General features: G+C 38.8%; 2 protein-coding genes across 3 annotated transcripts in view; both read right to left on the bottom strand.

Moving 5' to 3' along the window:
- Positions 1-303: 303 nt before the first annotated feature.
- dhx8 (DEAH (Asp-Glu-Ala-His) box polypeptide 8) overlaps positions 304-26,015 on the bottom strand; it is a 60,586-nt gene continuing 34,874 nt past the window's right edge. For both annotated transcript variants that reach the window (XM_059956528.1, XM_059956529.1), the window contains 8 exons: positions 25,748-25,929; positions 18,428-18,568; positions 17,640-17,795; positions 13,909-14,046; positions 12,952-13,080; positions 12,191-12,387; positions 8,746-8,925; positions 304-1,753 (listed from right to left, as the gene is read on the bottom strand). In XM_059956528.1, the coding sequence (XP_059812511.1) occupies positions 1,534-1,753; positions 8,746-8,925; positions 12,191-12,387; positions 12,952-13,080; positions 13,909-14,046; positions 17,640-17,795; positions 18,428-18,568; positions 25,748-25,929 (1,343 nt within the window). In that variant the 3' untranslated portion in view covers positions 304-1,533. The remainder of the gene's footprint in view (positions 1,754-8,745; positions 8,926-12,190; positions 12,388-12,951; positions 13,081-13,908; positions 14,047-17,639; positions 17,796-18,427; positions 18,569-25,747; positions 25,930-26,015) is intronic.
- Positions 21,858-24,330, bottom strand: LOC132384904 (general transcription factor II-I repeat domain-containing protein 2B-like). The gene is made up of 2 exons (XM_059956530.1): positions 22,286-24,330; positions 21,858-22,200 (listed from the first exon to the last, which is right to left on the bottom strand). The coding sequence occupies exon 1, from the start codon at positions 23,935-23,937 to the stop codon at positions 22,951-22,953; it is 987 nt and encodes a 328-aa protein (XP_059812513.1). The 5' UTR covers positions 23,938-24,330; the 3' UTR covers positions 21,858-22,200; positions 22,286-22,950.

Raw genomic sequence — 26,015 nt, 5'->3', positions numbered from 1 at the left:
AAATGGCCTTGATTACATGCAAAGTCAATTCAGATTCAGCAACAAATCCATATTGACTTCTAAAACGGACTCCAAAAATGTTAGAAACATAACATGCATTTTATCGTGCATTTTAACACATGCCAATTATCTCCTGCAAGTGGAAATATTCAAAAAACTGTAGATATTGAAAATCATCTTCAGAAAGTAAAAGCAAACAGAACCATAGGACAAAAGGTGAGTAGATAGACAGGATATTTCATGGATAGCTCCAAGCATAAGTTATTTTCCCAGTAATCAAGTTAACACCACTAGGTAGCTTCATTATATAAAGTTTAATGGTGCCATCTGCATTATTTACTTTGACATTCTGACAGTCAATATTCATTACCTAAAACCAAAACTCTAACAGTAATTACCATGCAAAAAGAAATGTGTAAGTGCATTTCCAGGCAGTAACCACATATTAGCACACAGAGCAATGATGAAGTGGCCCTGTGGTTCCTGCCTGGATGAATGAAGTTACAACATTGTAATTATAACTTTGTAGTTATGTCCAAAAGAACTAGAGTAGCATGAAAAATATATCGAGGAATGTAAAATATACAGCTGTTTTTATTTGTACTTGTGACATACAACACAAATAAAAAATGAACTTTTTTTTTTACATACATGAAATATCAATTTATATACACCTAATTTGTAAATAAAACTGGCATGTCGTATAATGTAAAAAAATTCCCTTGTTTCTCGTTCTCACTGCTGCAATAACTGCACTGCAAAACATCTATCAGGACCAAATGCTACACATAAAATAGAAAATGTAACATTTCGAAGGTTAGTACAGTATTTGACATTCCTTTCTGAAATTAAATGGAAACAAAAGAAACATCCGTATCACTCCGTTCACTGGGCAACTCATCAATATCCGGCATTCCTCTGGTACAACGTCTTTTAAGAATGTAATGAGAAAAGCAATGTTTTACAAATAAACATTTAATCTATTTCAATCAAGTTTAAAACTCCCAAGTCAAACTCGAGTGACTAAAAAAAGTACCGGACCTTCTGTGCAAAGCAAAACTAAAGGAAAAAAAGTGGGTTGATGTTAAAGCTAGCTCTGCACTTTAACGAATCTTTAAACATTAGCTTTTTGAAAAATGGTAAAACATATTCTTTATTCTGTTTTGTGCAAGTGTCCACGAAGTAACTCTGCTTTTGTAGAAGATAAAGGGGATGCCAAATTGAAAAAAAAACATTTATAATTATATATTATGCAGGCACACAAGATTGCAGCTTTAAACCAAGTTTACATGTGACAGATTGCATCACTATGACACATGAAGAATAAATCAAGAGATGGAGTATTTCCTTGTATAAAAAGCTTCTATGCAGTTCTTTTTTTAAACTTTTAAAAACAAATTATACAGCAGCGTTAATTGCTTTAAATATTCCAGGCACCAATTTCCAGTTCCAAGGGTGAAGTATACAGACCCCTTTTCACCCATTCATTTTCAATGCTGCCTCTCCATCACCTTCCTCAAGATGACCAGCAGCCTAACGTCGTCTGAATGCTCGAGAAATTCTCCAGGCATTGGGCTCTTCATAGCGGTTGTACAAGGGCTCCAGCCTCTGTTGTTTCTTTTGTTTGCTGAGTTTAGTTGGATCAGATACTTTGAAGAAAGCAGGTGCAAACTCCACCAACCAGCGGGGGTCAATTGTGGTCACTTCTCGCATGTACTCTTTGGTAGTTAACACAAGTTCATGATATACAACCCTGAAAGAAAGAAATATTTTATGTTTTTTCATAGGAGATTATGAACAATTCAAGGAAAGAATCTAAATCTATATTAACAATGGACTCTGACCAATGAACTTTAATAATGAGTCATTAAATGTAGGAACAGGCAGGAGAACTGATGTGGTGCTATTGTCTTTGGAATCGGGAGGTCAGCTGAGACTGTTGGGCTCAAAGTTTCTTCCCTCCGTTAACAAAAGAACATTCATGTGAGCTATGTCTGATGAACCCTTTCTTGCAACTTAACACAAAATGGCAATTTTATTAAGAAATGCCACAAAGAACACTGCCATTAAAAAAGGAAATACACAACGATGCAGTACAAGGTCTACTCCATACTGTTGGGAATTATGTTACCACTTTGGCTCAGTGTTTTCACTTAAGACAACACCGGAAATCCGAAGTTTCCAGTCTCTTCTTTTTGAATCCAATTTAGGCTGCCATATCACTGAAGCATTAAGTGAGTATTGTACTGTTGGGACCTTGCCTTTAAAAATGAGTGAATAGGATAAAGCCAAGACAGCTTTCTCATGCCAAAATCTAAAGATGTCTTGTTCAAAGAGAAGCAAGGAAGTTCTCACAGTGGTTTACTCCTAACTGATAATAAAAAAAAGACCACCTAGTCAATTACCTTATACTGACAGACATTCTATGCACAATAAGGCCATATTTTGCAATTTAAAAATATTATAACTGGTTATGCCACATTTTCAGAAGCCCTGGGGTAACGAAATGTGCAATAAAACTGTTTTGTACTTAAGACATGTCTAAGCCTGTTGTGAGTTCCAAAACAGGAAAACGACCTGTCATTTTCTGGACAGATCAATTTACTTATCTCTTTCTCTTTCCAATACCTTTTGATTGTTTCATGTAACAAATGTTAAGAGTATGGAATGACTGCCTGACCAGATAGTGGAAAGTGATTCAATTACAGCTTTCAGGTGGGATTGAGATGAATACTTGAAAGAATAAAGTGCAGAGGACCAACTGGATCGTCAAAAAGGTGTAGAGCAAACAAGGACCTCCCTTGTTGCTACATCTCTCCATTTCCTGGGCCAAATGCTGTACTGTCAAGGACATAGTACCATGCTTTCCTACACCAACTTTAATTGACATTGTTGACATTGACAAATACTATGAAAACAATTTGATTTGAATATTATGCTAAAATGAACTGTGCAACTTCGCGCACAATGATTTATTAATTAGGATCTACCACCACTGGAAAAAGATCATGGGGGCGGGAATCTCAAAAATAAAGACATTATTCTAGCTTCATTCCAGACAACAGAACAAGCCCACTAGGAAAGCCTTGAACTTATGGAGTCGTACTTGTTCAGGACATTACCTTAAGGCTTGTTCTGGTGCCCAGTGTGAAGCTGGAGCAGGAAACAGATTATTCACATTTTTGAGGTATTCTTTCGTAAACTGAGGTTTCTTCCTGTGAGGATGCCCACCCAGAACAAGATCTGGGATTAGCAGGATTTTGCCCAAACTAGGGAAATGGAATGACCCCCAACCAGTTAGGTGAAAATTAATTTAAGGATGTGACAAGGAGGAAAAACATTTTTGAAAATTGAACATTGGAAAGTAAACTGCAACTTATGTACACAGAAAAAAAACTAAACATTATATTGAGTTTATATGTAGTTTTCAGAAGTCATAAGGCATAAAATTTTTGAGGTTACAAAATAAAGAATTACTTCTTTTTCAAATAAAACAAAGATTTGCAAATAGCCATCTGCACAAGAATATTCATGCTGTGTAGACAGAATGTTAAACCAGGCTGCCAAATGAAGCAAATCAATTAAATAAATGGGGAAGTGACTCACTTAGCCCAAAGGGTTTACCATACCATAATCCACTATGGAATATGGGCTGACATTATCTGTATGCCAATTAAAAGAAACTTCAGCATTGAAAAATAAATTTTCATGGAATTAGAATTGCATAAAACTACCAGAATGTTATAGGTAGATGCTTGCTAATTAGTTCTATTACTATATCCACTTTCCAATCTCTCACAGCATTCTAAAACAAGCCAATTACATCATTTTTTAGATTAAGTTTTGGATTTACTCTTCTAATTACCTTTCCTGGTGGAGTTCCACCAATGAAGCGAAAAAAAAAACAGCCAAGAAATTTGAAACTTCCATGATCTCCAATATGTGAGGGGTGTAGTGGAGTGGACTTCGGAGAAGGCTTTTTTGTGAAAAGTATAATCATGGTTTCCATCAACAATCTCTCCTTCAGTTAGCTGTACATCTCATTGTACCTGATGCAGTGTGTGATAGTCACTACCAACATTTCTAGTGCAGATTTTCTGGTCAACTGAACAACTTTAATACAACTGAAACTTTTTTTTAAAGACAACTATATTTGGCCTTTTATTATTTCTACGCCACATTTCCATCTTTCTCATCTTATAGAGGCATTTAAATCTATCTCTGCTCAAGCTTTCAGATTTTCTTGTCCTAATATTTCATGTGGTAAATTTGATTTTTACATAATGCACCTGTGGAGCTCCTTGGAATGAATTAGGAAACAGCACTGAATCTATGCGAGTCATTTTGACAAAACAGTTTTAGATGTTGTTACGTGATTTTTTTTCTCGTTTTCTAGTCTACTTTGAGACAAAATTCTCAAAGGCACAATTTCACACTCAGGGTGCATCAGTTTTATTAGTGGGGACTCATGTATTACATGCAAACATCATTTTTTTAATTCAAAGAGGTGGGTACAAGTGATGAATTTACTGCATGCACTTTAACGTTTAGAAACTGTTCTTAAAATCAGAATTGTTAATAAGATGAATATTGCTCTGTGATTCAGCAAACTGGAATTTGGCCAATTGTAGCACAATTCCCAATAAGTTTGAAAGATGGCACAAAACTCACAACTAAGCAGTTATTTACATTTCCATTTTTAATTTCCCTTTGGTACCTATTAAAAAAAGAGTTAAACTCTCAATTACTGGTGATACTAACACAAACCATGAAATGGCCTTGCGGAACAGCTCTTTATCTGCCATTTTAAATGAAGAAGTTAAACTTAAGAAGTTTACTTCTGTTCACTATAATGTCACCAATAATATTTCCTTTATTTTACAATGCACCTCCAGTACTTTAATCACAAACAAGAGAAAATCTGCAGATGCTGGAAAACTGGGCAACACACACACACAAAATGCTGGAGGAACTCAGCAGGCCAGGCAGCGTCTAGGAAAAGAGTAAAGTCGACATTTTGGGCTAAATCGCTGACTGTACTTTTTACCTAGATGCTGCCTGGCCTGCTGAGTTCCTCCAGCATTTTGTGTGTGTGGTTCCAATACTTCAATATTCTCTGTCTACCTCCACACAAATGATGTAAACTCTAGCTGGTATACAAGCCTACTGCAGATAAAGCTTTCCAATGTCTTTTCTTACTAAGCTTTTGGTGAGTCTAGTGAATGTCAGCACATCATTCAAAATTAATGGGATGATTGCTAAGCAGATGTTGCTCACAAATGGCACATCTGGCATCTAAACACTACATTCTGCATGTGGACAGCAATCAATTACAGGAATTCAAGCCAGTTTTTCCTCTTGTTGACCCTTGAGCATGGAATTCCACTGCGGTGAAGTCCCACATCACTAATACTGCTCAACACCATGAACTTCATGTCATGTATAGCTCTGTATGTTAGATAATACTTTTATTCAGCAAGCTTTCAAGTGACATTAGGTATATTTATAAATACCAAAAATATGTAAGCAGTAGGGTAATGTAAACTGTTTACAAACACATACCCTCAATGAACTTTTTACTATAGAACCACTATAGAAAAACTACCTAGAATGCTAGCTTAGGAAAGGTTATACCATAAGAGAGATCACACTACTCAATCAGGAACATTCAGAAACACTACAGTAATAACATGACAGCAAACACAAAGATTAAAGTGGATGAAAGGATGTATGAGAAAAGTTATCAGGAAATGAAATATCAAAATAATTTATGAGCAAGTGAAGAGTATTAAAAAAACAAGATCAGTATAGAAATACTTACAAAAGAAATCTTTGTGTAATAGAAAGCAAAGGTTTGGTGGTAACATGTAAATAAATATTTTGCCTCAGTTACTACTAATTCAGTACAGATTTGGACATACCTAGCAAGGTTTGATACTAAAATTTGCTGATGATACAAACTTAAAAAAAAAACTGGAAAACTGTTAAGAAGAACGCTAGAAGACTATTTAATGAAGTGTGAATACTGGAGGCAGATGCAGTTCAACCCAGAAAGGCTGCAGTGTATTATAGGGCCAATGATGTGAAACAAATATGAGAAATAAATTCTGCAAAAATACTGATGAGAATGTATTTGCTGTGCCAAGTACTGTTCTGAACATATTACTGAAATGGTATTACAGCCTTCAAAAGATTTATTATGAAAGGCAAAATTTCAAAATCATAAGATGAGTGACAGGCTATGGATTTAGATTATGGCTCAAAATGGAGTTCTTCAAGTTAAAGTATGATCTGACACTTTCATGAAAGAGGGTAAAATTAGAATAATTCCCATGCTGGCCAACGCACGCGCGCACACGCGCGCACACACGCACACACGCACACACACACACACACTTTACCACAAAAAGCTGTTGAGCAGTGACCACAACAGGAGTTAAAATGTGCAGAGGTTTTTGCTGGACAGAGTAACACCATACACACATCACCAAGGTGAGGACAGATTGAACAACGTCAATGCCATGTTCTTCCTCTACTCGATCTTCCACCCAGAGGAAAACAAGTCAGGTAACAATTTAATCTCATCTTTCAGTCAATAGCAAGTTGTATTAAGAGTCTGGGCTTCAGGTAATGCATCAGTTAGGTTTTGTTGATTCATAGTCTCAGTAGTGCAGGCACTACTGATCCCCAAGTGAGAAATGTGCGAAGTTTACACTTTCCCCCTTGTAATTGCAAGGTTTCTCCAATTTCCTCTGACATCCTAAAATAGTGCTGATAGGCTAGTTGGTTAGCAAACTACCCTTAGTGTAAGTACAGTACTGTGCAAAAGTCTTAGGCACATATATAGCTAGGATGCTAAGACTTTTGCACAGTACTGCTGTAATTTTATGCACTGCACTGTACCGCTGCTGCAAAAAACAAATTTCTTAACATATACGAGTGATGATAAACCTGATTCTGATGTAGGTCTCCATTGTGGACTGACTGGAAAAGAGGCAAGGAGAGGGGCATCATGGTCAGGAAATGGGGAAGGGAGAGGGGAGGGAGCAGGAAGCACCAGAGCGACTTTCTGTATTGATCAATAAACCAAGCGTTTGGAATCAAGTGACCTTGCCTGGTGTCTCAGGGCTGAGTGTGTCTGCACCCACACCACACCCCCACTCCAGGCATTACTTCTCTGCCACCTCTCCCACAGCACCTCAGCTTGAATTGAATCTTACATCCTTCATATACATGAGTAGTAAAAATGTTTACGTTACGTCTCCGTCTAAATGTGCAATGTGCAATCATAGTAATTTACAATAATTTATAATAAATAGAACAGTCAATGTAACATAGAAATACACTCAAATCAGCGTTTTAATCAGTCTGATGGCCTGGTGGAAGAAGCTGTCCCGGAGCATGTTGGTCTTGGCTTTTATGCTGTGGTACTATTTCCCAGATAGTAGCAGCTGGAACAGATTGTGATTAGGGTGACTTGGGTCCCTGATGACCCTTCGGGCCCTTTTTACACATCTGACTTTGTAACTATCCTGAATAGTGGGAAGTTCACATCTACAGATGTGCTGGGCTGTCCACACCACTCTCTGCAGATCCTGCGGTTGAGGGAGGACAGGCAGTGGTGCATCCAGTACCAGGCATCCCATACCAGGCAGTGATGCATCCAGTCAGGATGCTCTCAATTGCGCCACTGTAGAAAGTTCTTGGGATTTGGAGACCCAATCCAAACTTCTTCAACCGTCTGAGGTGAAAGAGGTGCTGTTGTACCTTTTTCACCACACAGCGACGTGTACAGACCACGTGAGATCCTCGGTGATGTGAACGCTGAGGAATTTAAAGCTGTTCACCCTCTCGACCCCAGATCCATTGATGTCAATAGGGGTTAGCCCATCTCCATTCCTCCTGTAGGCCACAACCAGCTCCTTTGTTTTTGCAACATTGAGGGAGAGGTTGTTTTCTTGACACCACTGTGTCAGAGAGATTACTTCTTCTCTGTAGGCCACCTCGTTACTGTTGAAGATTAGGCTAATCAACGTAGTGTCCTTGGCAAATTTAATTAGCAGATTAGAGCTATGGGTGGTGACACAGTCATGGGTATACAGGGAATAAAGGAGGGGACTTAGTACATAGCCCTGAGGGGCTCCTGTGTTTAGGGTCAGTGGGGCAGAGGTAAGGGAGACCATTCTTACCACCTGCCGGCGATCTGTCAGGAAGTCCAGAATCCAGCTGCAGAAGGTAGGGTCAAGGCCGAGGTACCTGAGCCTGGACAGAATTATGGTGTCGAATGCTGAACTGTAGTTCAAGAACAGCATTCTCACATAAGCATCCTTCTTCTCTAAATGCACAAGGATGGTATGTAGAGCAGTTTTCAACATCCTTCACCATTCCTAACATCTTTTGCTCCCTTCAGATTTGCTTTCTGCTCCATATTGACAAATACAGTACTGTGCAAAAGACCATTGAGCATGTGAGGAAGAAGAGGTTAAAAGAAAATAAATGGGGAAAATCAGACTGAAAGGACTGCTCTGCAAAGAGGTCACATGAACACAATGGTATGAATGGCTTCCTGTGCAGTATTAAGTTTCTGCTAATGAGCAAAATTAAGATTTTTCAGAAATTAAATCTCAAGGATTATATTTTTGTCCTCAGTAAACATACTTCAGCACTAAAATATGAACCATACCAACCACCCTGGTCAGTCCATACAGAGGTTTGTATTGTGATTACCTCATCACCACTACATACCATTCAGGCTGCCTGTTGAAGAGCGCACTGGAAGGGTGAATGTACACCACCTGCTGGTCAATCAATGTACGGTATCCCTCTTGTGGGTCCTTCTTAGCTGCATTGCGGAAGAAGCCACTGCAGATTGCTTTCTGAACTCGCACTGTAGCTTTTCCACATGAAACAACATCCAGTTTATGTCTGTGTGAAAATGCAAGGAAAACTTACAAAATGATTACAAGACAATGTGCGAAAGAACTTAACAGAAGGTATGAATTTACTTCAAATATCTTGCCTAGACTTTCACTTAACCTATCATTTTTACAGCACGAGGAAATCTGCAGATGCTGGAAATTCAAGCAACACACACAAAATGCTGGTGGATCACAGCAGGTCAGGCAGCATCTATAGGGAGAAACGCTGTCGATGTCTCGGCCCGAAACGTCGACAGCGCTTCTCCCTATTTTTACAGCACATCTGGGCTGGGGAGGTGGTAGAGAACATGCTTAAACAGATGCAAAATAGAGATTTAAAAGGAGAGAAACATGACAAAGTACTTCACATATTTGGATCCCTTGAAAGTTGGATGCAAAGATAGCTGTTTGGCACAAGTCTTCAACACTCAGCAAATATCATTGGCTATTATAGGAAATTTAGGTGACAGTATCACCAGCCATAACCGAGCATGCACTGTGAGATTATGGCCTTGTACAGGCTAAAGAGAGGAAGGCTGGAAACTCAAAGAAACTACAAATATTCCTCTTCACTTTTAGAATTAGAGGTACATCAACAGAGCAGGCATTGGTGCTAATCTGCCTTGACAAGTAATGCTTCACAAACATTGGGATGATGGAGAAGCCAGATGATCTAAACTCTGTGGAAGTCAAAACAAGAGCTTGTAATGTTATGAACAAAGAAATAAACCAATGCACTGATCACTAGTAGCAGTAATCACTGCATTCTATCATTGGGTGATGGGTAACTTTAATTTTGCACTCATAACTGAGTATGTTTACACAACACCATTTGATAGCAGGGATTTCATTAGAAGACAGTGATCAAAACTATAATACTGGTAAAAGTGATCAAAAGATTATTAACTTTTCTGAGCACCTATTATATTTAATTACATTTGTAAAAACACAAAGTAAAGATCTTGGCAATGGAAAGCAGAATAAAACAAATTAATGTTCCTTGAAGAAGTAAACTGGAAGAGTTGGCATGCTCCAAAAATCTGCAGGATCACTTTGAGTTCAATTATTTGGAGGTGGGGGGGGGGGGGAAGAGAAGAGGAAATAAAATAACCTGTTGACACCACTAAGCTAAGTGATGGGAAAATGTAACATAGCCACAAAAAGAATAATAGTGCATTAGAAAGCACATGATGAAGAGTCACTGTAATGATGAAAAGAACACAAGGCTGCAATTAATAAAGTTTTGAAAACCTGACACTGTTTGTGGGGAGGAAAGCCATTTATTTAATGTTTTCTAAATAACCAAAGGCTTTCTAATGTTTAAAACTGAAACAATGCAACATAAATATAGAATCATTCCAAAAGTAAGAAAAATCTTTTACACCTATTATCAGAAATGTACAGAATTTAATATCACTGGCATATGTTGTGAAATTTGTTAATTAATAGCTGCAGTAAAATGAAACGCATGAAAAATAAATAGAGAAAAAAACATAATTACATTAAGCGCATATATGTCCATTAAATAGCTCAGTTACAATAAGTAGCACAGAAACACAGAAATAACAAAGTAGTGAGGTAATTCAATGCCCATTTAGAATTCCGATGGCAGAGGGGAAGAAGCTGTTCCTGAATCACTGAGTGTGTGCCTTCAGGCTTCTGTACCTCCTTCCCGACAGCACAGAATTGGGCACTTTCAGCCCACTCCATCCATGCTGTGACGTCCATCCACTCTAATCCCATAGGCCCATACCCCTTTTCCCACCCAAGTAGATGTCCAAACACCTTTTAAATGTTGTAATTATATCTGCCTCCACCACCTCCTCTGTGAAAAACTTACCCCATAGATCTCCTTTAAGATTCCCCCCCCACCTTAAACTTTTTAGTTCTAGACTTCTGTCTTAGGAACAAAAAAAAAACTCACCATCTATGCTCTCATTTTATAAACCTCTATATGGTCACTCCTCTGCCTTCTACATTTCAGTAAGAACAAACAGCTGTCTCTTCTAGGTAACATCCCAGTGGATCTCTTCTGCACTCTCTCTATTACTACGACTTTCCTTTTGTGTGGCAAGCATAACTGTACACAATAGTGCAGTCTAACTGTTGCTTTGTACAACTGCAACATGATGCCCCAACTCCTGTACATAATGCCTTGGCTCATGAAGCATAGCATACCAAATGCATTTTCACTACCCTATCAACCTGTGTAGCCATTTTTAGGGAACCGTGTACTTGCACCCTAAGGTCTCTCAGTACATCAATGCTCCTAATGTCCCTGCCTTTTATTCTATATGTCTACCACAACATGGAATGTTTTACTCTTGCATACTGAAAGAGACAATGTTATTTAGATTCAGAGGAGAAATAAAGGACTACAGAAATTAAGTTAGAGTTGACAGCACAATTTGATAAGCCATACACTATTATTTTTCATTATTCTATGCTAATTAAAATTGTAATTAAAACCTTCAGATAAGACTCTGAAGTTTTAATTGGGTCTATTCTTCATTAAAAGTAACTTATGCAGTTCACAGAACTGTCCCAAGCAGCATTTACTGAACAAGAAATGCTTGCAAGAAACTATCTTAAATTTCTTATAGAACATACTTATATAGTGCTAGAATGCAATAGTAAGTTTTTCTCATTTTCTTCTCTTGATAGAACAGAGCATGCTTGCAACCATTAACTTCTGGCAGCAGCCATCAAGTTGTACTTCAAAAGAATTAAGGCAAATGGTGCACCTTTTTCGTGATAAAAACATTATGAATGCCAGTAAATAAAACCTTTTAAAATTTGCATATGTTGCAGATTATTCCATTGCCTACTCTTCCTATGTCCACAATTACTCTAATTATTTTTGTGAATTATTGTTATCAGTATACTGCGCATGGACTGCATAAATAGCATGAAGTTGTAGGGCATAGATTCAAAGAATAAAGTATTTTTAATGCCATGCGCACATAGTTAAGTGCTGCTTGGAAAGCAAACCACTTCCTCTACATAATAGAAACAAAACACGGAACTCTAAGAGAGGCATGTCAAATTGTTTTTGACAGAATTCCTGTAGTTAATGGTTAAATGGCCAGGGAGCAGTGTTACCTGTTTAGTGCCTATTCTACCAGAGGAAAAACAAAGATTTATCCAGTAAAACTTCATATGATTTGAACTGCCATGCATTTCAAATGAATTCCAATGACTTTGTATATATTGAGTACTTTAGTTTCAATTCACTTTTAAGAAACATGCTGCAAGTACGACATTTCCTTTACCTGTCCATGATGCCCAGCATTTGTTTGCGGATATCTTGGGCTCTGCGAAGGGAACGTGCTTGGATGAAATTTTCATAACACCAGGGGTTGGAGAATTTGTTGTTCTTCCAAGAATTATAAACAGCAAGCAAGGTGAGGTGATCTCCTTCTGCCTGGTGGAACTTAGCCTTCTTCTGGTCTGCAAGTGCTTGCTTATCCTGAGTAAGGGATGACACATGACCAATAAATGAATAAAGGCAAATGGGACTGACAACTACAACTGCTTAAATATAAAGACAGAAAAGAAACCCATAAAAAAAACTGGAAATTTGGAATAAACACAAAGGAACTTTAAATGTACAGATTGGTTAACTCATATGAAGAGAAAATGATTAATAACTCATTTGTTGATCTTCTTTTGACACAACCCTTGCTGTAGCTCAAATATTTTCTTGTAACATTTGACAATGGATATGCAATGCACATTTTATTTTGACAAGCAGTAAGCATTTTCAATTGTAATAGAAGCACTTAGTTTACAAGACCAAACCACTTGAGCTACTGTGCTCTTACATTTGCTTTCAGAATAAAAATAAATGCACACAAATGATGAGTCTAGATCCTTTCTCTCTAAAATATTTTTTCCCAGAAATTCACAGCTTGAAGGAAAACAATAGCATCTATAAATTCAAATTTTCACATCTATGTCCAGTAGAGTACATTTGCAATTGACAGCAATTCCACTAGTACTTTCAATGATCAGTCCAAGTAGATTTGCTTACCTTTGGTCGGTAGAATACATTCTGCACTGACAGCATAGACACAATTGTCAACATCTCTTCACTGCAGCCAAGATGTACAGACATGATCAGCATTTTACACAGCATGGGCTCCAAAGGAAATTCTGCCATCTAAAAAGAACGACATGAAAAAACTGAACAACTTAATACGGGAATGAAACAGAATTCAACTTCCCTCACAATTTATTACATTGAAAGTCGACTAGGATGCAATACAGCTCATTACTTTTTTTTAAAGCAAATTCTTTGTTCGCCAATCATACATTCCATAAAATCTCAAAAAGTGTACTGCATCAAGCTCAGTAAATGCCGAGTGCATGCCCCATACATCTAAAAGACGATTTCAGGCTCTGCAAGACAATACGAGTTATTTACAGCATATTTTATGTTATAGATCCTTTTCCTGAAAGACTTCAGCATTCGATCAGGATGAGCTCATAGCTCAGCTCTGTCAATCAATCAAAATAAAATCAATACAAAAACTTAAATCAACAGAAAATTTAATAAGACTGATCACCTTGTCCACCCAGCCAATTTGGCCGTTGAAAAATTGTGCAGACACATCTCATCCTGTTCTATAGAAGACAGTTTTATTATCACAACGACATCAGCAAACACTGCAAGGTTAATAGCTGCATGACTGACCTACATATTGAGTAATAAATGGACCTAAATGAGAAGTGATGAGCTTCACTTCAATCACTTCCTGCTTAGTACTTACATACTGATATTAAAATGAACACACTTCAATCATTAATGTTCACTTTACCTAATAACTTGATATACTTTCCATTACAAAATAGTGAAATTTGTAGAATGATTTAAACTCATCCTTATAACAGCAATTGTAATTAAAGGTAAAAGTATGTTTTCAGGTCAAAATTTAAAGGGAAAGGCATTTTGTTTTTAGAAAATCAGGAATGTATAAGATCTTCTTACTCTACGCCCAAGCCTTGTCAGCAAGCCTTCATCATCAAGAGCTCCTAATGTATACAGCTGTTCCATGGCTGTGATGAGGGTCTCCATAGGAGGGGCATCCATGAAATCAAATGAAAGGAGGTCATTGATTCCCATAGCCTGAGAAGGAGAGAGGTCGCATTGTGAAAGAGCACAGACCACATGAGTAAAACAAATTAAGTCAGTGCAATAAAAGCTTTTATGCCTACATGTTTAAACTTCCACAAATTTTGCTTAAATTATGAAAAGTACTATAAATTTCACTATACACAATTTACCCTTCAAATCATCTGTGTTAGTTCTAATGTTATGTTACCAGCCACACAAATTTCCTGGAACAATTATTTTTACATATCAAAACTGGAATCAAATTGTGGTCTTTAACTACTCACAATCCCATCAAACAGTTGTGCATATTTCAAGCTCAGTGTACTGGATACATATTAATGAAGAACCGAATCTCAACAGGGCATTCTGATTCCTGACCAGGGTAATGCACCCCAAGTATGCATGAGCAACTGGAATTTGTACACCTGGTGTAGATACTGGACCACAGAACTTTCCTCACTTCCACCATGCTTTTAAATTAAACTGCTGTGCTCAGCAGATCCAAGTCAATACAGAATTAGTATATAAGGGTGGCACAGTTAATAGACAATGCTTCACAACACCAAAGATAGGGGTTTAATCCTGACTGTGGATACTGTCTGTGTGGAGTTTGCACGCCCACCGAGGGTTTAGCTGGATGCTCCAGTTTCTTCCCACATCCCAAAGACATGCAAATTGGTAGATTAGATTACTGCAAATTTATTATTTTAGCACTTAGCAACAAGGAGGGGTTTAGAGCGCTACAGGCTCAACACTGGAAGAAGGACAACACAATTGGCACAGACTAGTTAAGCCAAAGGGCTTGTTTTTTCACGTTGTAGAATCTTATGACTTGATACTCCCTTGTGTATAGACAGGTGCTAGGAGGAGATGAGAATGTTGGGAGAATAAAAATAATTGGGATTAATGTAAAATAGTGAAAATGGGTCGTTGATGTGGACTTGGTGGGCCAAGAGTCCCATTTCCATCCCATCTCTGCTTCTAAGATCAACACAGTCAGATATTTCTACACATTTTCAAATGTTTGAAATGCTCCAAGATTCTTCAGATGGAAAGATATGGTACAGTCGGCCCTCCTAATCCATGGGTTTCGCATGCGCTGATTCAACCAATCACGGATCAGGAAAACCCGGAAGTTCTCCCTCCAGCACTTGTTGTTTGAGCAGGTACAGACTTTTTTTTCTTGTCAATATTCCCTAAACCAGGGGTCGGCAATGTTTACCACTGAAAGAGCCAATATGGACCCATTTCCCACAGAAAAGAAAACACTGGGAGCCACAAAACCCCTTTGACATTTAAAATGAAATAACACTGCATACAACGGGTTTTTTTTTGCCTTTATGCTATGTATAAACAAACTATAATATGTTGCATTTATGAAATTGATGAACTCCTGCAGAGAAAACGAAATTACATTTCTGCATGCAACAAAAACATTTTGAACTCCGAAAAAAAGACGTTGGGTTGAAGGTTACTCCATAGTTAGCCTACCTTGGATCGAAGAATTAAAAGAAAGCGCGCACTGGCGGGTGTCAGGCATTGGCAGTGGTGATGTATATTAATAGCGATCAAAAACACGTTGTAGCGGTATAGCGCTACATGCAGCGCTAAAATAAAGACACTGCAGTCAAATGTAACTTTATTCGAACTAAACAGCCTTGATTTAAAGCCTCCCTCAACCCGTCCCGGTGGGCGCGGATGCTCCAAAAGACACGTACTCACAAACCCCCGTAGGCTATCTCCCTTAGCCGGAATGGTGGCTAATTGTGAGCCGGTTCGGATGTGCCAGGAAATGGGTCGCCACAACGTTTTTAGATTGTACAAGATCACCATAATCTTCAAATTTCGAATTACATTTCAAAAACTAACAAACTACGGGGAGCCGCAGCACAGAGATCAAAGAGTCGCATGCGGCTCCGGAGCCACGGGTTGCCGACCCTTGCCCTAAACGATACAGTATAACAACTATTTACATAGCATTTACATTGTATTAGCTACTATAAGTAATCTAGAGATGATTTAAAGTACAGGCGGTCTTTAAGTTGGATTTGTACGCAAGTCAGAACAGGTACATCCGGTATTATTTAGCGTCAGTTAGTCAAATGTTTGTCTTAGTATATAGTATATATTTTACCTTTCTATGCATATAAAACACTTAAGAAACATATGTATTTCAATAATGAAACCACTGTGTTGCTTAGTAATAATTGTAACTTTTATCGGGGCAGGGCATTTCACATGCTCTATTATTCTCACTTTATCCTTTAAAATTGTTCCGATCACTTTATTATTTCCACTTTATTTTCAATCGCAATCGTTTTCACAATAAACTATCCCTCAACATCAGCAAGACGAAGGAATTGGTCGTTGACTTCAGAAGGAGTAGCGGACTGCACGACCCCATCTACATCGGTGGTGCGCTGGTGGAACAGGTCAAAAGCTTTAAATTCCTTGGGATGAATATCACAAATGACCTGACTTGGTCTAACCAAGCAGAGTCCACTGCCAAGAAGGCCCACCAGCACCTTTACTTCCTGAAAAAGCTGAAGAAATTTGGCCTGTCCCCTAAAACCCTCACTAATTTTTATAGGTGCACCGTAGAAAGCATTCTTCTAGGGTGCATCACAACCTGGTATGGAAGTTGTCCTGTCCAAGACCGAAGAAGCTGCAGAAGATCGTGAACATAGCCCAGCACATCACACAAACCACTCTTCCATCCTTGGACTCACTTGTCAAAGCAGTGCTGCCAGGATAATCAAGGACACGACCCACCCAGCCAACACACTTTCTGTCCATGTTCCCTCCGGAAGAAGTTTCAGGAGCTTGAAGATTCGTACGGCCAGATTTGGAAACAGCTTCTTTCCAACTCTGATAAGACTGCTGAATGGATCCTGACCCGGATCTGGGCCGTACCTTCCAAATATCCAGACCTGACTTGCACTACCTTACTTTCCCTTTTCTATTTTCTAATTATAATTTATAATTTAAATTTTTATATATTTACTTCGATTTGTACTCCAGGGAGCACGAAGCACAGAATCAAATATTGCTGTGATGATTGTATGCTCGAGTATCAATTGTTCGGTGACAATAAAGTAAGTTTTTCCGGAACAGAAACACTGCGGGCGGCCCACCGCACTGAGACATGTTAAATAAGGGACTTGAGCATCCGCATTTTTTGCGATCCGCGGGGGTCCTGGAACCAATCCCCCGCGGAGAAGGAGGGCCAACTGTCCAGGATTTAAAAATAATTATATGTTTTAATACTGTGATGAAGTGATAAGGCAATGTATTTCATGCAAGTACAATTAAAAATGACCTCATCATTGAATGTTTGTAACCAGGGTTAATAGAGGTAAATATCATTGCATCCAGTGAACAATCATTTGCATCAAGAGAAGTCATGGTTTTTGATTTCTGCCATAAAGAATCACTAGAAACAAGGGCTCCTTTTGTACTGCAACTTTCTTTACTTTTATGACACAGATGCAGTTTGCTCAAAATTCAGTGTCACTAAGAGGTGGGGAAAGAATTCTAATTACCCCTTAATGCATAGAGAACTTAAAAATGTTTTATGATACAACTGCAATTTATATTTAACTTACCTTAAGTGAAAGTACAGTACTTGCAAGATTAGTTCTTTGAATTTCAGGAACATTTGTGGTCAACATTTCATCCCTATAAGCACGCTCTGTGTACAATCTATAACATTTCCCAGGACCTGTCCTTCCTGCACGGCCAGCACGCTGCTTAGCTTGAGCCTAAGGACAATGGATAATATTAGAACCTGGAAATGGAGTCAATATTTAAAATTGCACAACAAAGCCACACAGTATTTAAGAATAAGTGAGAGTTTAATTTTTAAAAATACTTAAATGCTTTTTTAATGTTTTAATTTTAAAATATATTTTTTTCTGTTCACTATCTTTTGCATAATTTGAAAGAGCATTTACCCAAATGAAAATAAAATCTTTTGAATTTCCCCATTACCTCTCGCTGATCTGTCACATTATTTTAAAATATTGCAATTTACAGGAGTTACTCAAGCTGAGCTTCAGCCTCCTAGCTCCTAACTGGTTTCTTGAATGTCTTTATGCTCCTAAATCAAAAAGGATCAAGCTTGGATATGACACCATCCACTGGGGAAGATTAGCAGAGAGCGTCTGATAGTTTTCAAACTATAACCAGTAAATAAAATTCAAATTTCAGCAGAGCACAGCATTGAATACTAAACCAGATTTTTGTTTTAAGAAATAATGATTGTATAGTCTGCAGGGAACCCTGAAAGGCATTTGATGCATATCAATTTAATGCACAATGTCAGCCTTGCTTCTAACAAAAATTACTAAGTAAATATTATCAATAAGTTAAATTTAAAAGTTATTTGTATAACCTGTGAAATTGGAGTCACCACTAGCTGGTCAATACCAGTCTTGGAGTTATAAACTTTTTGCTTAACAAAACCAGGGTCCACAACATAGTAGATGCCATCAATGGTCAATGATGTTTCAGCGATGTTAGTGGCAATTACAACCTGTAATTTAAACAAGAAGTTAGTTATGACAGAAAAGATTAAGGAAAGGAAAAAACATATCTGGATGACTAAATTTTAAAAGATGGAGCAATAACATGGCTATTTTCATCTCATCTTAATCCACCAGGAGAGAGAAATCACAGGCCCACATGCCAGTAATCAGTAACTTTAAATTTCTGTGTGTCACTATCTCGGAGAACCTGTCCTGGACCCATATAAAGATTATTGCTTAGAAAGCACGACAACACCTCTATGTCCTCAGGAATCTGCAGAGGCTCGGCATGTCATCAAACACCTTGGCAGACTTCTATAGATGTGTGGTGGAAAGTGTGCAAACTGGCTATATTAAGGTCTAGTATGGAAACACCAATGACTTTGAGCAGAAAATCCTACAAGATGCAATGGATTCAGCTCAGTACATCATGGGTAAAACCCTCCCAACCATTGAGCACATCTATATGAAATGTTGCTGGAAAATAGCAGCATCCATCATCAAAGGTCTTCACCCCCCAGGCCATGCTCTTTTCTCTCTGCTGCCTTCAGATGGAAGGTGCAGGTGCCTCAGGACTCACACCACCAAGTCCAAGAACAGTTACTACACCACCACCATCAGGCTGTTGAACAAAAGGGGATAGCTACACTCATTTAAGGACTGTTATATTGTTATTTCATGCTCATGATTTATTGCTATTTATTTATATTTGCATTTGCAGTTTGTTTACAGTAAAAAGTTCCTGATATTTAGTTTTACAGTTACTGTTCTAAAGATTTGCTAAGTACACCCACAGAAAAAGAATCTCAGGATTGTATGTGATGACGTGTATGTACTCGGATAATGAATTTTACTTTGAACTTTGAACCATGGATCTCAATACAGCTGTCAACAATTGCTATTGTCTAAGGCATCTAAAAGCACCTTGTGTATAAAAGTCTAAGATCCGCAGGTGCTGTAGCAGGTCACAATAACAAGAGTAGTTGCTTGAAATGAGTGTTGATGGAAGGGAGGAAGTTTGGAAGACTAAAAGCCAAAAGGTTAGCAGGTAAAGGGGAACTAAAGAAGCCTGTGGACTATGTATGAGCAAGCACATATGGTGCAATACAACTAGAGAGTCAAAGTTTTATTAAAGACAAATTAGGCTTGGCAAATTTATTGGGGTTTATCGAGGATGTAACCAGCAGGATGGACACTGGGACCAGCTGAAGTTGTTAATTTAGATTTTCAAAAAGGTTTTTGGCAAAACACCACAGGAAAGGAAATGCACAAATTAACACTTGACATTACATATTTTGATATGGATGGAAATTGCATAACTAACAGAAAACAAGAATTGGGTCACTTTCAGGCTGGCAAGCTGTAACAGCAAATACTGGAGCATTAACTGTTTACAATGACTATCAATAAGATAGATGTAGAGAATTAAATATATTGTCGCAAAATGTGTTAATGATACAAAGATAGGTGTGAAGAAAGCTGAGGATACAAGGGGATACAGGTAGTGCAAACGAATAGATAAAAATATGTCAGAACAAATATATTGAGAAATCAGAGGTTATCCACTTCTGTTGGAATAATAAAAAAGAGAATGTTGTTCAAGGGCACAGACATAGCAAATGCTGCTGTGCGGAAAGATCTGAATGTCTTTGAACATGAAACACAGTATAGAGGCTCTGTAGATAAACGCGAAGGTCATGGAAATTTTGCCATTTACTTCAAGATGGATGGAGCATCAAACTAGGCAGTTATAGTTAAAAATCATATAGGGAATAAGACCTCACCTACAATACTAGTATACTAATGATCTCCTTATTTAATGATGGAAGTACTTTCAGTGGAAACAGTTGTGAGAAAACTGCTTTATGTTGAAGAGACTGTCCTATGAGGAATGTCTGAGCATACAAGGCCTATCGCCACAATAGGTCAACAGCAGACGCAATCTAACTGGCTCTCCACATGGCTTTAGACCACCTGGACAACACAAATGCCTATGTCAGGATGCTGGTCATCAACTATAGCTCAGAATTTAATACCATCATTCCCACAATCCTGATTGAGAAGTTGCAGAACCTGGGCCCCTGTACCTCTCTCTGCAATTGGATCCTCAACTTCCTAACTGGAAGACCACAATCTGTGCGGACTGGTGATAACATCTCCTCCTCACTGATGTTCAACACTGGCGCACCTCAAGGGTGTGTGCTTAGCCCACTGCTCTACTCTCTATATACACATGTCTGTGTGGCTAGGCATAGCTCAAATACCATCTATAAATTTGCTGACGATACAACCATTGTTGGTAGAATCTCAGCTAGTGACAAGAGGTCATACAGGAGTGAGATATGCCAACTAGTGGAGTGGTGCCGTAGCAACAACCTGGCACACAATGTCAGTAAGACGAAAGAGCTGATTGTGGACTTCAGGAAGGGCAAGACGAAGGAACACGGATACCAATTCTCATAGAGGGAGCAGAAGCGGAGAGAGTGAGCAGCTTCAAGTTACTGGGTGTCAAGATCTCTGAGGATCTAACCTGGTCCCAACATATCGATGTAGTTATAAAGAAGGCAAGACAGCGGCTATACTTTATTAGGAATTTGAAGAGATTTGGCATGTCGATAAATACACTAAAAAACTTCTATTGATGTACGGTGGAGAGCATTCTAACAGGCTAGATCACTGTATGGCATGGAGGGGCTACTGCACAGAACTGAAAGCAGCTACAGAGAGTCATAAATCTAGTCAGCTCCTTCTTGGGTACTAGCCTACAAAGTACCCAGGGCATGCCCTTTTCTCACTGTTACCATCAGGTAGGAGGTACAGAAGCCTGAAGGCACACACTCAGCAATTCAGGAACAGCTTCTTCCCCTCTGCCATCCAATTCCTAAATGGACATTGAACCCTTGGACACTAACTCACTTTTTTAAAAATAAACAGTATTTCTGTTTTTTGCATGGTTTTTGATCTATTCTATATATATTGTAATTGATTTACTTATTATTATCTGAACAGTGGCCGATTAGGAAAAGGGGAGATGCAACGAGACCTGGGTGTCATTGTACAGCAGTCATTGAAGGTGGGCATGCAGGTACAGCAGGCAGTGAAAAAGGCAAATGGTATGTTGGCATTCATAGCAAAAGGATTTGAGTACAGGAGCAAGGAGGTTCTACTGCAGTTGCACAAGGCCTTGGTGAGACTGCACCTAGAATATTGTGTGCAGTTTTGGTCCCCTAATCTGAGGAAAGACATTCTTGCCATAGAGCAGGGGTCAGCAACCTTTACCACTGAAAGAGCCACTTGGACCCGTTTCCCACAGAAAAGAAAACACTGGGAGCCGCAAAACCCGTTTGACATTTAAAATGAAATAACACTGCATACAACGTTTTTTTTGCCTTTATGCTATGTATAAACAAACTATAATGTGTTGCATTTATGAAATTGATGAACTCCTGCAGAGAAAACGAAATTACATTTCTGCATGCCACAAAAACATTTTGAACTCCGAAAAAAAGACGTTGGGTTGAAGGTTACTTTTAAGTCAAATACTCAATGTCTATTTGAGTTCTTCTTGTATTTATGAAAAACGCTGAACTTAAATTTTCCGCCAGCAGCAAACCAAAAATAACGTCAGCCAGGTGTCAACCTGAAAAATAAAAGGACTATTTCACTGAACAATGAAAAAATATGAATATTCCTAAAATAATAGGCAATTAAAATATGTATCATACTTGGTTAATGGGATTTCTGCTCCTGGACCTCTGCGCACAGCATCTGCACATCAGGGCTGTATGACGTCACCTTCATCTTTACACAGGATCGCAAGCTGTCATCTGTGAGGCGTGCACGATGTTTGTTTTTAATAAAGTTCATGTTGGAGAACACCTGCTCACATACATATGTGGATCCAAAGATCGACAGGACTCCAAGCGCATACTTTTTAATGTTTACATAAATGTCGGGGATAGCATTCCATGTTTCGAACACAAGTTTGTCCGGTTAGGGAGGTTTTCAATATCACTCCATTTGTGATTCTGAGCAAGAACGGCCTTCTGACGGGCAACATCTTCAAGGTCTGCTGTCAAGCGTCTAAACTTGGACACCCATATGTCTTTGTCGGCTATTTCGGCCAGTTCCATCTCAAGATCAGGTTTACTCACACCTGCCAATGCAGTCGTATTCAGTAGAGATGAATCGATGCTTGGGGGAGTGACCGGGAAGGATAATGTGTTTTTTTCCTCTCTGAACTCACAGAAGCGTTTCCCAAACGATGTTTGCATTGCGATGATTGCAGAATGTAAATACTCCGAACTTATCATGTCGTGACCTTGTTTGAACTCTCTCAAATTGGGGAAGTGAGACAATGTGCCTTTCTGTCAATCTCTGGCAAGCACTGTCAACTTGCGCTCGAATGCCAAAACTCCTCCAACATGTGTAGGGCTGTACGTCCTTTCCCCTGAAGAGCTGTGTTCAGCGTGTTCAGATGCGCTGTCATGTCTACCATGAAGTGTAGCTTTTCCAGCCCTTTGCTGCCCAGGAAAGTTTTCACTTCTTCCAGACATGTGACAAAGCGTTTCAGCACCTCCCCTCTGGACAGCCACCGGACTTTGTTGTGCAGCAGGAGATCAGAATATGCGCTTTCCAGCTCGTCCAGTAACAAACGGAATTGACGGTGATTTAAACTTTTTGCCATTATTTTATTGACAATCTGAATGACAACATCCATTACTTCTGTGCATTCCGGAGGAAATGTTTGAGCGCACAGTGCCTCTTGGTGCAAGATGCAGTGAAAAATCAGCAGCTTTCTGTCCAGCGACTTCTGCAGTAAAGCCACAATTCCCTTGTGCGTTCCCGTCATATTCGGTGCCCCATCAGTAGCTACTGACACCAGGTGGGTAGTCTTTATTCCTTTGGCTCTTAAACAATTCAAGACAGCCTCACAGATGTCCACCTCCCGTGTTTGGTCTTTTAGAGGTATCAACTCAATCAGTTCTTCCTGTGGCCCGGCAGAGTTTACATACCGGCAGAACAACGCTATTTGTTCAATATCACCTTTGTCTTTAGACTCGTCACAGGCAATAGAGTAGGCCACAGCTGAATTGATGTCTTTAATTTGCTGTCTTGTGATGTCTTCTGCCATTTTTATGGTTCTGTCTTTGACAGTCTTTGCAGAGAGGGGCATATCCCTGATTTTCTGCACAATTTCACTCTTGTTTTTAAAGTCTGAAATCTTAATGAAAGATTCTTTTATATATTCACCATCTGTAAACTGCTTCCCGTGCCTGACTATTTCCTGAGCGGCAATATAACTAGCGTATGTCGTTGGTTTTCCGGACTTCATCCATTGCTTGAAATGATTTTTGCTCAGATCAACCTTCCGCATCAGTTCCGAAACGGCTTTTTTTCTCTCATCTCCATCCGGATATTTTTGAGCAAAGGCTGCGTGTTTATTCTAGAAATGCTTTGCAACATTTGACTTTTTGTTGTTTGCTAGTTTCTCATTGCATATTAAGCATACCGGTAAACCAGTCTCGTCAACAGTGAAAGCAAATGAATCTGTCCACGTATCATTAAACGTTCTGTTTTCTTCAGTCACTTTTCTTTTTTTAGAATTCTCCATAGTTGGCCTACCTTGGATCGAAAAATTAAAGAAATCGCGCACTGACGGGTGTCAGGTATTGGCAGTGGTGACGTATATTAATAGCGATAAAAACACGTTGTAGCGGTGTGCTCACGCAGTCAGTAAACTGCAGTCGAATAACTTTATTCGAACTAAACAGCCTTGTTTTTAAGCCTCCCTCAACCTGGCCCCCATGGGCGCGGATGCTGCAAAAGACCAATTATTTCCCAAAGCAACAGAGAGCCGCAGCACAGAGGTAAAAGAGCCGCATGTGGCTCTGGAGCCGCAGGTTGCCGACCCCCGCCATAGAGGGAGTACAGAGAAGGTTCACCAGATTGATTCCTGGGATGGCAAGACTTTCATATGAAGAAAGACTGGATCAACTAGGCTTATACTCACTGGAATTTAGAAGATTGAGGGGGGATCTTATTGAAACATATAAAATTCTAAAGGGATGGACAGGCTAGATGCAGGAAGATTGTTTCCGATGTTGGGGAAGTCCAGAACGAGGGGTCACAATTTAAGGATAAAGGAGAAGCTTTTTAGGACTGAGATGAGCAAAAACTTCTTCACACAGAGAGTGATGTATCTGTGGAATTCTCTGCCACAGGAAACAGTTGAAGCCAGTTCATTGGCTATATTTAAGAGGGAGTTAGATATGGCCCTTGTGGCTAAAGGGATCAGGGGGTATGGAGAGAAAGCAGGTACAGGGTTCTGAGTTGGATGATCAGCCATGATCATACTGAATGGCGGTGCAGGCTCAAAGGGCCGAATGGCCTATTCCTGCACCTATTTTCTATGTTTCTATTTTTCCCCTCTATATTATGTATTGCATTGAACTGCTGCTCCTAAGTTAACAAATTTCACATCACATGCTGCTGATAATGAACCTGATTCTGATTCTATATTCAAAGAAATTTAGAAGATTTGGAAGATGGTCTTATTGAAACATCCAAGATTCGTGTGGACCTGGACAGTATAGATGCTGAGACAATGTTTTATCTCTTGTGGAATTAAAAACTAGGACGATAGTTTGAGAATGAAGGCTTATTCATTTTAGACAGGAAGGCATTCCCTGTTTCTAAAGGTCATGATTCTTTGGAATTCTCTACTCAGAAAACAGTAGAGGCTGAATCACTGAATGTGATCAAGGCTGATTCTTGGAAAATAAGAGAATTAAAGATTGTGAGAAACAGGTGGGAAGGCGAAGTAGTTAAAACCAAAACCATATCAACTTGTTGAAAAGCCAGGCTTAATGGCCCATATGACCATCTCCTACTCGTATTAAGTTTTCTCAAGGGACATTAACTGCTAGTTACTTTAGGCAACAAGATAACCAATGAAATTTTACAGATATAAGTCTCTTTTCAATGACGCATGCAAGAAAAGCTAGATGAAAGTTAATTCAAAGAATTAAACCTCATTTTCCTGAAGAACTAATGGCCAAATATTCAAGGAGCTCTCATTTAAAGTTTTACTCAAAATACATTCCCAACTCAATGCAAGATAATTTTAATTTAGATAAAATATAATTAATATACTTAGCAATGAAATTGATAGATTGAATTTTTACCTTTCTGCTGCCTGGTGGGGCTGGATCAAAAATCCGAGTTTGCATTTCACTTGGCAAAGCAGAATAGACAGGCAGGATAATCAACTCTGGCACATCAGGACCCATCGATTTCATTCGCTCATACAGAATTTCACATGCAGTGTCAATTTCTTCCTGACCAGTTAGAAAAACCAGGATATCTCCTAACAACAACAACAGTAACATTTAGAGTACAGACTTTTAAAGTGGATTAAAAGTTTTAATCATTTAGGTACACATTAAGCTTGAA

This window comes from Hypanus sabinus, chromosome X1 (genome assembly GCF_030144855.1).
Source record: "Hypanus sabinus isolate sHypSab1 chromosome X1, sHypSab1.hap1, whole genome shotgun sequence".
NCBI lineage: Eukaryota > Metazoa > Chordata > Chondrichthyes > Myliobatiformes > Dasyatidae > Hypanus > Hypanus sabinus.
Note: the sequence above shows the minus strand (reverse complement) of the source record. Positions and strands in the feature narration are given on the sequence as shown.